Source organism: Cyprinodon variegatus, unplaced genomic scaffold (assembly GCF_000732505.1).
Source record: "Cyprinodon variegatus isolate N-32 unplaced genomic scaffold, C_variegatus-1.0 Scaffold922, whole genome shotgun sequence".
NCBI classification, from domain to species: Eukaryota; Metazoa; Chordata; class Actinopteri; order Cyprinodontiformes; family Cyprinodontidae; genus Cyprinodon; species Cyprinodon variegatus.
In genome coordinates, this window is record NW_015151375.1 from 107,224 (window position 1) to 121,371 (window position 14,148).

General features: G+C 35.0%; 1 protein-coding gene across 1 annotated transcript in view; it reads right to left on the reverse strand.

Annotated features, from left to right (window-relative positions):
- The window catches only part of LOC107099952 (collagen alpha-1(XI) chain-like), a 102,987-nt gene that overhangs the window by 74,821 nt on the left and 14,018 nt on the right, over window positions 1–14,148 (reverse strand). The window contains exons 3-4 of the mRNA XM_015398282.1: window positions 12,415–12,628; window positions 9,114–9,276 (exon numbers count right to left, since the gene is read on the reverse strand). Coding sequence (XP_015253768.1) covers window positions 9,114–9,276; window positions 12,415–12,628 — 377 coding nt within the window. The remainder of the gene's footprint in view (window positions 1–9,113; window positions 9,277–12,414; window positions 12,629–14,148) is intronic.

Below are 14,148 nucleotides of genomic sequence, written 5' to 3' on the forward strand. Positions count from 1 at the left end.
CCATCCATCCATCCAAATTGTCTCTATGGGTTGTAGCTCAGATTGTGTAAGAGGGAATGCCAGAAGGTGAAACTCAAAGCATGACCTTTGCAGTTTCAAATTTGTTTAGATATTTTTAGCTCCATCCATCTTCCTTCTTGTGTCCCTACCAGAGTAAGGCACTACAGCATAATGTTGCAAGCATCCATTTTCACCATTACTTCTGTAGTAATGTGTCTTTACTTCTCTGCCACAGATAAAATTTGGCTTGCTGTTCAAAAAGGCAACTCCTACAGATTTGATGTGTATAGTTTGCTTGGTTTGTAGTTGTGACATGCTGTGTCTCTTCCCAGTGGTCTATTATACATAGGACCAGCATCAAAATTCTCCATAACTGTACCCCTGGCCTGTTTACTCAGTTTTTTCTTGGTATTGATGATGCTCTTCTTTCCGTCTATAAAACCTCATGTCCCTTAAGAAGGCATATCGATTTAAAATTAGGTTTAAATATTCACAAAGTTTGTTCTATTCACTCATAAGGAGACTAATAAAGGTAGTTGGTTACAAAGAATATTAGTTTGGGTTACCGTAAAACAGCATATAATGCTTCTTTAAGTGTCACTTAACATTCAAATCTACACTTATAACCTAGAAAAATGAAGATTAATCTTTTTTAAGGCACTGTTCTTTGCTGCATGGCTTCTGGTCAATTCCTGTAAGCCTTATTTAATTTCCAACATGTCTATTCTGACTGGTTTTCCTACTTGTGGAGTACAGACAGCTGTTCTTTTTTTCTTAAAACTGTGCCAAATTAGCTCCTGGGGAGACTTTGCTGAAATGTTTATCAAAGGCATGTAGTTTGGATAAGTACAGCAACAGCAGGAGCCAGAACTACTGTATAAATAATCAGATTCACAAATTCAGGAACACATTTCTGATACAGCTGGTGATTAGAACTACTTCTGACATGGATTTTATAACATTGGAACTCAACAGACACTTCTATAAAGCCTGAAAAAAGGGGGAAAACCTCAGAGAGCATACTGTAACAGGGATTATTTAATGCCTATAAAGTGTGCTCTTTTTCCTTTGGCTAGACTGCCCAAGGTCTTCCACCAGCTTGACGGTAATAAAATGAGATAATAAAAAGAAAAAAAACAAAAGCACAAGGCGGATGTTAAATACTAAAGAGAATAGTCTTCTGACTATTAATTAGATCAAGCTTTATAGGAAGCTACTAGGCTGTAGGGGAGTCTGAAAGCTTTTAAAAAGAACTATTCTACAGCTACCCATACTCCATCATTAAGGTTAGCAAGTCCCTGTACTCAGCAGACAAAAATCCAAAGACTGTACTTATCTGAAGCCGTCTGTTTTTCATGAGCCTATGGAAAAGGAAATTAGATCTCCTCTCCAAAGGGTTCAAAAGACATATTTTCCATGATACTATCATGGGGATTTACAGGAAAATCAGCACGAACTTTCCCTGTATTCTAAAAGAAAAACGCAATTAATATTCACCTGGCTTTTTCACATTCTTTGGATTCCACCTCAGTATAAAAAATCTAGCAAAGTTACTCTCAAAAAGTAAAGAGAGGGTACAATCAGGGTGGCCCTTTAAGAGGAAGTTCATTCATGCAGAGTGCATTAAATGACAGGAGGCAACATCTGTATAAGCTTAAACCTCTGGAAGGAATTAAACTCTCATCGCTCTGCACTCCCATCATATGTAACCAGTAAATCTGAGCAGTGTTGGGACAACCTAAATTAAACATAGGTTAATTAAGCTTTTTGGTTTATAGAGGGATAGTCTGTTTGGATCATAGCTCTTTGGTTGAAAACAGATGTATCATTTTTTTTCTTTAGGTTTCCTTACAAGAAATCACTCTGTGGGGTCCGAATGATCACAATTCTCTATAGTTGCTGTACCTTAAGGAAGTATTCCTTCCAGTGGAACTTTTTAACATTTTGTCAAATTATTACAAATGTTGAGAACAACAGGGTTACATAATAACGGTGTTTGTAACTGTGGTAATTTTTCATTGATAAGGCAATCCAACCAGTCAATTTTCACATATTGGTAATGATGTTACGGTACCTAAAAATCTAAGCAGCAGGGAGCTGAAAGAAGCGTACGTAGCACCCATTGGGTGAGGAACCGCAGTGTGGATGGGTGCTCAGCATGCCTTGAACACGGACTGAGAGAAGAGACAATTGAGCAGAGCCACTGATTCAATGAGAGAGTTCCTAATGGAAAGAAAGTCAATGGCTAAAGGTTCCTGTGATTTACTCATTAAGTCAGTCAGAGGCATCTCTAATCTAAAGAAGCTCCAAACAGCATCTAACCATTGGCAACGCACTGATAATTGCCTGCCTATATACTGCTTCATACTTTTGGGAATTTATGCATTTTTCACTGTTTTTTCACATAGAAAAACTGGGATAATAAAATCCTGCTATGTTTTTTCCTAGAATTATTCCAAAAATATTTAAAAACACAGGACTTTGTATTCCAAGTTTGAAGACTTTTCGCTGCCCATCCAGAAAGCTTTCTCAATTCAAAAATTCTAGAATAATGTAATCCCTGTTTACGTCTATTGTAAAGTGTATCTTTTACTTTTATTACATTCCTTGTAAAATTCTAAAACATCAAATTGTCTTTTTTTTATAAACAAAAACACAAGGGCATGTACATAATTATATTGCAACTCACTTGGCATTAAACACAGGGATAACAGCTAAAAAACCAGCTTTATGGCTACGACACATTTACATCAATGTTCATTTACGTGTATTCTTCCCTAAACATAAAAACATTTAAAAAAAAATTAACTAAATAAATAAAGTTGTCCAACACACAAAGTAGCACAGATTAATATATTTTATTCTTTTAAATTGACTATTTAAAAATGCAACATTAGGAAATAGTTACTTTAATTAACTAAATTACTACTGCTGCCTTAATGTGGTATCGTAATTATGGTAAATACCAAAATCAACATCAAAACTGCACAAGAACACTCACCCATGTTGTAATCTGGCAGGTTTTTCTTTCAGGATTGCCTCAATCTTACTATCACTGGGAAGTAAACAATAACTTGCTTCCCAGTCCCAGTTTTTTGAAAACTGCAAACAACACATCTTTTGGTCTCTTTCCCAAATTGATTTATTTTGCAATGTGTCAAGTTTTCAGAGGGCATGATTAACAGTTGCCCTGTCAACAGATTATCATAACTTAACAGTCATCTCTGCAGCTCCTACTGAGTCACCATGGGCCTCTTGACTGTTTTCCTGAGTTATGCTTCCCTTTCCCAGCCAATCATTTTAAATGGATGGCCAGTATTTGTCAGAGTACCAATTTCCCGTTCATTTTCCACTTAAAATGATGGATTGAACAAGGTTCTATGAGATGTTTAAAGCTTTGGATATAGTTTCATAACCTAACCCACACTTTCCCATAAATAATATCTCGCATAATACACTGTAAAAAAAATGAAATAACATAATTTTCATTTAAAATAAGAAAAAAAGAACTCTATTATCTTATTTCAAGTGCATAATAACAAATTATTTCATTTTAAGGGGAACAAATATGTATTCCATAGGCAGATGTTCTTATTTACTTCCTCGAGTTATGGGAAAATACAGTTATATTATGAAAGTTTTTATTGTGTTTGGATAGGTTTTTGCAGAGTACATTATGTTTAATCGATTAAGAAACATTCCAACATAATATAATACATGTTTTGGCTACAATGTGAAAGGAGGGTTAAAAACTTCAAGGGCTACAAAAGCTTATGCAATTTATCGAGGGAGTTTGTTAGGGGGTTTTGTCGAATTGGGTGTAGAAAAACATCTGGGAATTAGTTTGACCTGGTAAACCTCTTTACTTAACACGATAAACAGCTTAAAAAATGTGTTGGAGAAATAACAGTGTTAATACTGCAGCATACTGGGAAAAGACAGGAGCAATTAAACACACCTTCAGTCTGGCATGATCTATGTCTGCTTCCTCCTCTACCAACTATATATGTCTGGGTAGAATCACTATATTCTTTTAATTCTCCCTTTTTAAACAAAGGTTACCATTCCAAACATGCCTGCAGTCATTATATGTACAAAACACTCTAAATGAAAATCACACTGAAATCTCATCAACAGACCACACACATAAGGCAGTTTCTTAAGCCTCGGAGTGATTCAGTCAATCCCACACTCCCTGATGAAATCCTCATTCCATGCCTCCCTCAGCTTTTTCTTTCATCCTTGTGACTTCCTTAAGCATATCTCTGTTTATTTTGTTGCCGTTCACGTCTGGGTCAGACTGCACATCTTTTTGGTATGTGTTCTTGTTCCTTCTCAGAATCCCAGGAATGATCTACAGCAGTGAGCTCAATAGGCCCAGCTCCATTTCAGACATAATGACAGAAATCATCTTGTCACGGATGCAGAAATACAAACCTATTAATGTTTCTTTTTGTCTCAGAATTTTTGACCTTCACTTGACACATGACAATATTCAATTAGTTAATGAGCAAGCCAGGTATTTATGTTTAGGTCGCAAAAAAGGTACTTATTTCTTTTGCTACAGAGAAAAAAAGAAGAAAATAAAAACTAAAAACCCTTCTGTTTCTTCCTGAAGCTTGTTTCATATTTTATTATAAACTAAGAAGTTTACAGAAGCAGACGGACACTGCTTTATTATTCCCAGACTGTGAGTCTTCTGATTCTCCTGTTAGGATTAAATCATTAGTCACGGCGGTCAGAGAGACAACAAAGAGAGGGTGTTTTTTTTTTTTTTATGCAGCTGATTACAAAACTTCTTTGGAAGTAGGTAATTAAGTCAAATGTTTGTGATTACCAGCTGGAGGTGTCTGCGGTTTGTATTGGAGGAAGCAAATAATGAGCCTCCACATTCAAGTCAAATAAAACTGAAAAAACAAAGGTAAAACTTTGATACATTTCAGCTGTTTCTGCAGACATTGGGATAAAAAAGTTTGTTAAATAACTTTCAATAACTTTTAAAGCTACAAGGGTTAATGTGTTTCCTCAGCAATTTATAATAGATCTTTTTGCCTATTGATTCAAGTGATCTGGCAACAAAGCTTACTAGTGTAACCGGTGCTAAGTAAGACCTGCTGTATATCCAGTTTATCACTGCTAAGATTGTTTGCAATTCTCAAATTATTTTCTGAATCAGCAGCCGGTGGTTTGTGGCATCTTATCTTAGTATAGGAACATTTCTCAACAAATGTTAATGCCACTTGCTTAAACTTATCATCACTCTTAAATCTATGTTGCTCAAAATGTATGTTTGGATCCCTAAGGCCCATTAATAATTCTCAATGATTTTAATAATAATTCAGTCACAGAAAATAACATGACTCTTATTTGGATATTCCTGAGAGAAGCAAACATACTAGCATTAGCATGTTGCCATTGTTTATCTGGGTACTGTCACTGTAATATTATTCCCAGAAACACATTCATCCCAGCAGCACATATATGCATGTGCAAATACCTCCAAATCACCATTGAATTGGCTGTAGGAAACAGAAGTTAAAATAATAATTACCAACATGGAGGTGGCAGCATCATGCTATGAGATGCTTTTTGTTCATATTGGACAAGGAAAGTAGAAACAGGCTAAACAGAGGGAAACTGAAAAAAAAGGAAAAATATAATAGTCTGCAAAAGACTTGAGGCTGGGGCAGAGACTTAGCTTCCAGGAGGACAATCTTCCTAAATATACCAGATGTACATTAAAACCAAAGTATTTTAATATGTAAGAATGCACCAATCAAAGATCTAATCAGTTTAAAAAAAAATGGAAACTCATTGGATTGCATGAATATTGTTTAGATCAATCAGAGAACAATGGACTGGAAATTAATGCATACAAATCTTTAAGAATGTACATGTAATAAAATAAGAAGGCCACTTTACTTGAAGGCATCAAATTTAGGCATTAATTTGCGTCAATTTCTGATACAAAGTAAACAAAAAAAAACATAGAAACATTAAATGCTGAAGTGATATCCTCAACAAAAAGAAATATTTTGATCAACTGCATCTAAATCATAGAATGATTAAAGCACAATGACTTTGTTTCTCCGCCTGACAACTGTGAAGAACAATTTATTTAAGGCTTGGAGCCCATCAGCCTCTAGCTGTTCATCTGCAAACATCAGCCCAGCTCAAGGGAAAGCATTTTGGAACATTTGGAACATGGACAAAATATCTTCACCGCCCTTCATCATCTGCTTAACCAAGTAACACAGAATGACCTTCAAACAGACAAATAAAACCCCACAAAAAACAATGCTATTGTTAAAAAAGGTTTTGTTTAAAATTAATCCTTTAAGTTTAAATGGTTATTTAAATGTTTAAATGCACACGCATATCTATATATATATCTATATATATCTATATATATCTATATATATATATATATAGATATATATCTATATATATATATATCTATATATATATAGATATATATATATATGCGTGTACATTTATACATATATACATATATTTGTGTGTGGGGGTTGGGGGGTATGTGTAATGGGGGTTGTAGCATTTGGGGAACAGGTCATCGAGTATATCTCTTAAACATCTGTGAATGTCAGGCCAGGACTGAGCGCACTCTGCTCATATTTTCCTTCAGCCTGCAGGGCTCCCTTCAAGTCCAGCTTTGACACCTGCATGTGGAATCTATTGCAGTAAGGTAGACTTGAATACAATGCCAAAATAAATTTTACAGATAAAGTTACTTGAAAAGTTGAAAAGTTATTTTTCTTATTTTTTTTAAAGACAGTTTAAAGTAGAAATAAATGTGTGTTTTCAGTTTATCATACCACTTCTGAATTTAAATAATTAAAAACACAACTAAGAATATAAAACTATGTCTCAAATTATTTCTCTGCCCCACAATGCAGTCATTAAAGGTTGTTTTTACATGTCTAGAACAATACATTTATGACATTTTTAAATGTGTTTAGAAAAAAATTGGAGAATTCTTTTTACATGATCTTTCACAAAAAAAAAAACAATTTCTTGAACGAAGCTTAAAGGTATTTAAAGATTTGCTCTTTATAATATTTATACGTCCAAAGCTGTTGGGCAGATGGCTTAAGACATAAAAACTGTTTCAAGCCTCCCTGGCCTAGAAACTTGGTTCTAGAACCGCCAGTGTTTGAACTTTACATGCTGCTTCTGTATTAAACACTAATTAAACGTTTTTGTTACCTGTGAAAATCCTGAAACTTTGGAACAAAAGGCACCTCTTATAAAGGTTCTAAAAGTAAAACAAACTACTCTGTAATTTAGGACGATTTAGTATAATTGGTCTTTAAAAAAGGAGCAAAAGCAGCTCCTACCCAAACTAAAAATAGATTAGCTACTATATTTCATCTCCTAATTAGCTAAATTACAATTCATGTCCCATTTACTCTTATTCCAAATAATTTATAACAATAAGTCTTTAAAAAGACATTAAAAAACAAAGATGTACATTGAATGGATTGGATTTGATGACCTCATGTCATCTGTGTGTTAAGTATTACTGGAAATAGTTTTAAATACCAAAAACCTGTTTGTGATGAAAAGTTGCATCGATATTTTCAACTATCTTTACAGTGGAAAGTAATCTCTGACCTGGAGGCAAACATCTTGCAGGCTGCTCCGCTTTGCATGCATTCCATGTGCAGTGACATCAAAGAGAGCCTGTTTTTTTATGGTAGCATTTAGCTCACATTTTCCACGAAGCAGGACACTACCTGTGCAACCCCACTGCAACCTCAATCATAAAACCAAATGGATATTTCTGCAAATTCTAACCCTCCATTCCAACTGTTTTGCTGTAAATATTTACAGAATAGTATGACATCTGTTCAAAGCAGACTTCTGTCTTCAAAGTTAGTCAAATATTTAAACCAACTCAGTCTGTGCTGAGGGGAGAAAAATATAATGATTATCACATTGTGCAAGAGGCTTTTTAAGAGACATTCATCCAATTCCAACATTGTTGTTCTGGCCAATAAAATCCACCACTGCAAAGTATTTATAACTTAATAAAAGAAAAATCTGAAATCTATAGCCTTAAATTGCGTCATTGAAATGTTTGCACTGGGAGCATAAAATTGCCATTTCAGATTGGCACAGCTGGTTACTGCAAATCAAATGGCAAGAAAAGTTACTGCTGGTTTAACTATGTCCTAAACTAAGAAGTACCCGAAACCATGAGACTTAAAGGTCAACTGCAATAAAATTTTAAGTTCATAAGTCCCTAACTGTATTAGGGACTGCTTTTAATCTTTTAAAATGTAATAATTCCACATGTCAAATATTGGAATAAGTTGGTTTTGTTATATTCATTAATAAGAATTACCTTTTTTCTATTTTGATAAAAACAAAACATATCTAGAACTGATGATTCATATCTTCAGGCAACACAGAGTACATGTCAGACTTAATAATACTACTTCAGCGATAGTTTCAAGGTGTTGCTTTATTGTATGTCTCGTACCATGTCTTTCGGTTGTGCTGTTCTTCTTTCATCTCATTAAAGGTGATGAAGCAGACTAAAAATGTTTTGTCATTGTCTCCTTTCTATCTCCTCTTTCTTTGATCTTTTCTCTTTTTCTTTCCCTTTTCTTCTTCTGTTTTTCTGCTCTATTTACATTGCAGTGTCCATATAAACTGCAAAACTCCCTGCACAATTATAATAAAGCAATTTATATGCATGAAACAAGTGGAGCAATATGGCAATTGCCGTACTGCTACACTTGTGAAAGTAAAGTCTGTTGGGCTCTTTTTGGCATCAAGACAATTATTCTTATTGCCACATTGCCAGACAGGAACTGTTGATAGAACATAGCTCCATAAGTATGTAACAAGAATGTTTAAAGATTTACTTTGCAAAGTCAATGTCAAAAAATATTGCCATTGTTTCCTTCAATAAGGGCTTCTATACCTACACATAACAAATAGACTGCAAAGAAGTTATATGTTCTAAATGTAATCTTCAAAATTATGATTAGGATGAATCAAATAAACAATTTTAAAAATGCAAACTAAAAAAAGGAAATATGTCTTTACAGACCAAGAGTTCTTTAACGGAAGTTCAAACTTACTTCAAAGACCTCGTCGTCCAGGATTCTGGTGCCGAAGACTGTAATACCTTCAGTGTTGATCACAGCTTGGTCGCTTCTTTTAAGTGGTTTGGTCACTTTCTTCTTACAGTCCACAAAGATGGTAACGCTCTTCTTCTCAACACTGATAGCCACTCTGTGCCATCTGTAAGGCAAGAAGAGAGGTGAGAAATCGTTAAAAACTGTATAAGAAATAGTTCCATTGTATGTATATGTGAACTGCTTATTCAGGGAAAATATTTCAGTGTTGTGTATTTTTCTCTTTCTACAGTATGTGCAGCAGTTGTTGGAATGAAATAGCCATCAGTCATGCTTTTCAGCAGATGAAAAACAGCCGTCACAGAGTGTGAAACAAAATCTGCCTGCTAGTCCGTCTAAAGCTCATGATCGTTCAAAAGGTCATCAATAAAATTTTGTGTACCTGACATCCAGAGATTTATCTCCTGCTAATGGTGCAAGGACAAAACCTTTATTCGCCATTTTTAGTTTGCTTTGATCTGTATCATAAAGCAGTTTTTTAATGAGAAGATTTTTTTTAACGTTCCCTTAAGGTTATGCATATTTCTTCTACATTTAACCCATCTGCACAGAACCTTTTTTAACCCTGCAAAGCAACACAAGGAAATCTTTTCATTGGGATTCAGTTGATATAAACAGAAAAAAGGGCATCAGTCCTGAAATCAGATTTATGACATCTAAGATGACTTTGTTTTTCATTATACAATTCAACAGTTTCAGAAACAGGAATTGGCTAAAGTTAACAAAGGTTTGTTAACCACTGTCAAAACAGCAGTGGAGAGAGTAAAGCAAACTTTATACCACTAGGTTTCATGTTCTGTACTTCAGAAAGTCTGCTGTAAACTGTACAATCTGTCCAATTAAAACAAGGATGTGAGTCACAAAGAGGAAAACAAATATTGACTCTGAAAATTGGTTTGAGAAACAAAACGACAGATATGAGAAATGAAGCTTGCATCTATGTTGACCTTTCAATGCCAATACTACTTGTGAAAATAAAGGAGTATGATTTAAAGCAAGAGTAAATGAAATGAATTCTATTAAACAAGTTAGCTAGTCTTTTGTTACTTTTGTGCTTTGCTGGTTTATTTCTTCAAAACTCAATTTAAAAAAATCTGAATGATAAGAATTACTGTAAAGAACTATGATATGCAGGCTTTTAACGAGAAATGCATATGGGCGTACATTGTACTGTATGGCCTTTGCTAAAAAAAAAAAAAAAAAAACATAAGAACCCCTGTTGGCTGGAGTTAGAAAAATTTTAATTTGTGCTGCTTGACGCGCCACATCAACTCATCAGAGAAGCTGATCTGCGAGCTGGCAGGACATCGCTGCTTATGCACAGAGCTATGATGACTCCACTTAAATAGTTTCTTAACGCCTAAATGAACTTAAAATAGGGACCCCTGCCAGCAAAATTTGTTTGGTTTTATTGTTCTGGTGCCTGAAGTTTCTACCAAATACCTGAAAAACACTAACATCTGCTTTCAGTAGGGGAAAAAACCCCAGTAGGCAACTAGGCCAAAGGCAGCTGCATCTGGGGATTCCCAGCGACAGTGCACCGCACAGTAAAATAATATTTGAAGGCAGGATCGCAGTAATCTTGATGATATGACTGCACAGATTATGTTTTAGGTGGACTTTGTTGCATAAAAATGTATTATAAAATATATTAAAACCACTTCTTACCCACTTATCAGAGCAAATATGGTCAAGCTGCTGTAAACACCTTATTTTTCTTCATTTGTCTGACCTTACAAACATCAAAAATGAAGCAGCAGCGCTTTTCTGTTGCTCAAATCACGGTATGAAGGTAGCATTACACTTTCTGATGATTTGAATTAACCTATGAAATATAATATTTTACCTAAATGATATCATGTCTTCCGTATGAAATTTCCACCTCTAGTCACAAACTTCCCATAATCACACAAAAGTAGTGTTGTAACAAAGACAAAAAAGTTAGCTGCATTCCACCTCAATATGCAGGAAATAGAGTTTCAGAGAGTCTACATTTCAAAACTTGATAATTCCCTACGGCGCGCAAAATCTAAAGATGCGATACACCAAGGCGTACACCTTATGAATATTCCTAGCTAAAAGCCTGATGATATGCATGTACGTCTCTTAAAATTTTATAATGTTTGCTAAAAACAAATGCATAATTCTAAATTTGATGGAAAACAAAATATTGTATTTGTAATATTTTCAACTTGAAACAAAAAAATGTATATATATATATCTCAGAAAGTAGGGCATGAATGCATTAAAATAGAACAAAAACCAAATCATGTGTTTTTAATCTTTCTCAGGAATAAACATTCACCCACACAATAAAAGACCAGTTTTTGCTGCAGATCATTATACTCATTTAATTAATTATAGCATTTAGGTATTATGGACCTCGTTCCTTTTTATTTAACTAAGGCTGTTATAGCAACTTTTTATATGACAGTTTAAGTCTTTTAATTTTTATTCAGGGGTATTGGTGGATAGGGAACCAAAGCCTTAATACAATAACAGCCACACTTTGATTATTTTGTTTCTAAAAAAGATAATTAAGCGTCTCACATTAATTCTTAATAAAAAAACATGGTTGAATTCTATAGACATGAATACTTTTCCATGTCGCTGTATAGACATGATGTTTTTGATGTAAGTCTTACCAGTAAGATATCAACATATGGAAAAACTTTTAACCATTTCTCTTAGCATTTCTTTAAATGATTAATGACAACTTTTATAACAATGTTTGGATATGTTTCCCTTGGAGCTACGCAGGTCATAAAGATCCCAACCATTGTTCCATATCACTGCACCATGACTGTAAATTGTCAGGAGAAAACAAAGGCTGTCATTATATTGTTTGCTACAATTTATTTGCAATTACTGTCTAAATTGTTCCATGTGCTATTAACGACTAAACAAACACATGATAATAATTAATCTGCAGAGTTATAAGTCACTTTAGCAGGCCAGAGGCGCTTGGAAAAATATTCTGTGCAGACTGGTTCTTTTTAAGATAAAACACAACCTATCAATCTTATTAAAAGTGTTTGGATGAGCTTTAAATTGTGATGCATTACCCTTCAGATAATCCCACAGATTTCACAATTTAAGTCTTTGAAATTTAATACCAAAACCTCAGTTTAGAGTTGATCTGGTGGTTAAATCCTGGTAAAGAGAAAATTCGGTGAACACAAACATCAGCCACCCACTTTTTCCCTCCTGTGTTTAAAGGCCTTTTGTAAAGGCAGTCACTTACTTGCCATCAGCAAGGTTGATGGAGCGGAACAAAGGGTACTCCTCTGGGGCGGGTTTGCCATGCTGGTCCTCATACAGGAAGACGGGGGCACGGCCCACCTCCACTCCCAGCTGCTGGATGCCTTGTTGGTTATATACAGATAAAAGGAAAGACTGGAGCCCAGCTTTGGGCTTGATGGTAAACAAAATGGAGAAGTCTTCAGGGAAAACCCCTCCTGAAAGTGACAAGGGAAAAATGAAATTGAGGTTGGCACATCAGTAAGTGCTTGCACATGTGTAAAATACACAAAAAAGAGTATCTATTAAAGCTGTGCGGCACTGCACTGGAACATGAGTTTAATAACACAAACTGGTTACAGTCAATCAAATTATTCATGGAACAAAACTGGTAAAAGATTATTTTATTCTAAATTTTTTAATGTTTTGCTTTATGGAGTTTGAAGCTTCATGTAAAAGGTTTACATTTGACAATTTGGATAAAGCTGGTGATATTTAGGGATTCTCTTTGACTTTGGCACAGTAAGTTAAAAATTTATTGAGATTGTATTGCATTGAAGCTGTAGTCACCTTGATCTCCAAAGAAAGGGTGAAACACAGGTGGTGAATGGGACAGAGAAAAACAGAACCTGTGTACTCTAATTTGAAGACTGTTTGCCAGGAGTAGTGTTACTGTTTACAGTTGGAGGTTTGCCTTAAAAAGTATAACTATTGGAACAGAAAAAAATATATATATTTTTTGACATCTGCTTTACACCCTTCTTAATAAACAGCAAAAAAGGTAGGAAACTATTATGATTTCTTTTCTTGTGTTAATGTTTCTGGACCATAAATCTTACACCATTGAAAAGCTTGTTGGGTCATTTTAAATGGTGCCACATCTGTAAGAGAAATGCCTTTGTAGGTTGGAAGTGGAGTTCCATAAGTAGGTGGCGCCCATGAGAAGAATCAGAAACAAGCAAACAGGCAGTGCAATGCTGTGGGGGTTATCTCATATATATGGAAGCCGAGAGCGGTTGTACTCGACTTTTTTTTTTCTTTGCCTTCTCAAGACAATGACATAACTATCTCATTATTACGGTTAAAACATTGTTTTTCCGAGATAGCAAGATAATTATCTCGTTATCATGTCAAAACAGTTATTGATTTCTTGAACTAACGAGATGATTAACCTGTATGAGTAATGAATGAGGCTGGCCAACAGCCCTGGATTCCCAGTCCATCTGTGCCTGCGGTTCCCGTAGTTGTGCAGTTGTGGTACCGTATGCGCACAACTAATTTGTTTTTTAGTTTCCTTTTTCTTTTCACTCATTCTCAGGTTGTGGTGTATGATTGGATTGCATGGAATATACAGTAGAAACAAATCTGTTTTTTAATGAAAGTCTTTAATCAAGACTCATTTTTGGGGTTAATGCATCTTATACGTAGCGTTGGATGTGGAACAATTCTCTTAACATGATTGCCCAAGTGCTATGCACGACGTATGAGAGCGGGGTGGAGCAGAGGGTTGAAGGAGGATGTGGGATCAGGGGGTGTCGTCCCAGGTAGAGTACTTTCTTGTGATTGGCTCATACAAGGGAGCTTTATGATTGGTGGCAAACCATTCCTGTATATAGAATAGGGTTGTCAAAAGTATCGAAACTCAAAAAAGTATCGATACTGAAATGTTGTATCTGGATACAATACTCGTTTTTAAAAGTATCGATACAGTGCCGTCACCAGTGGCACCTAAGCAGTC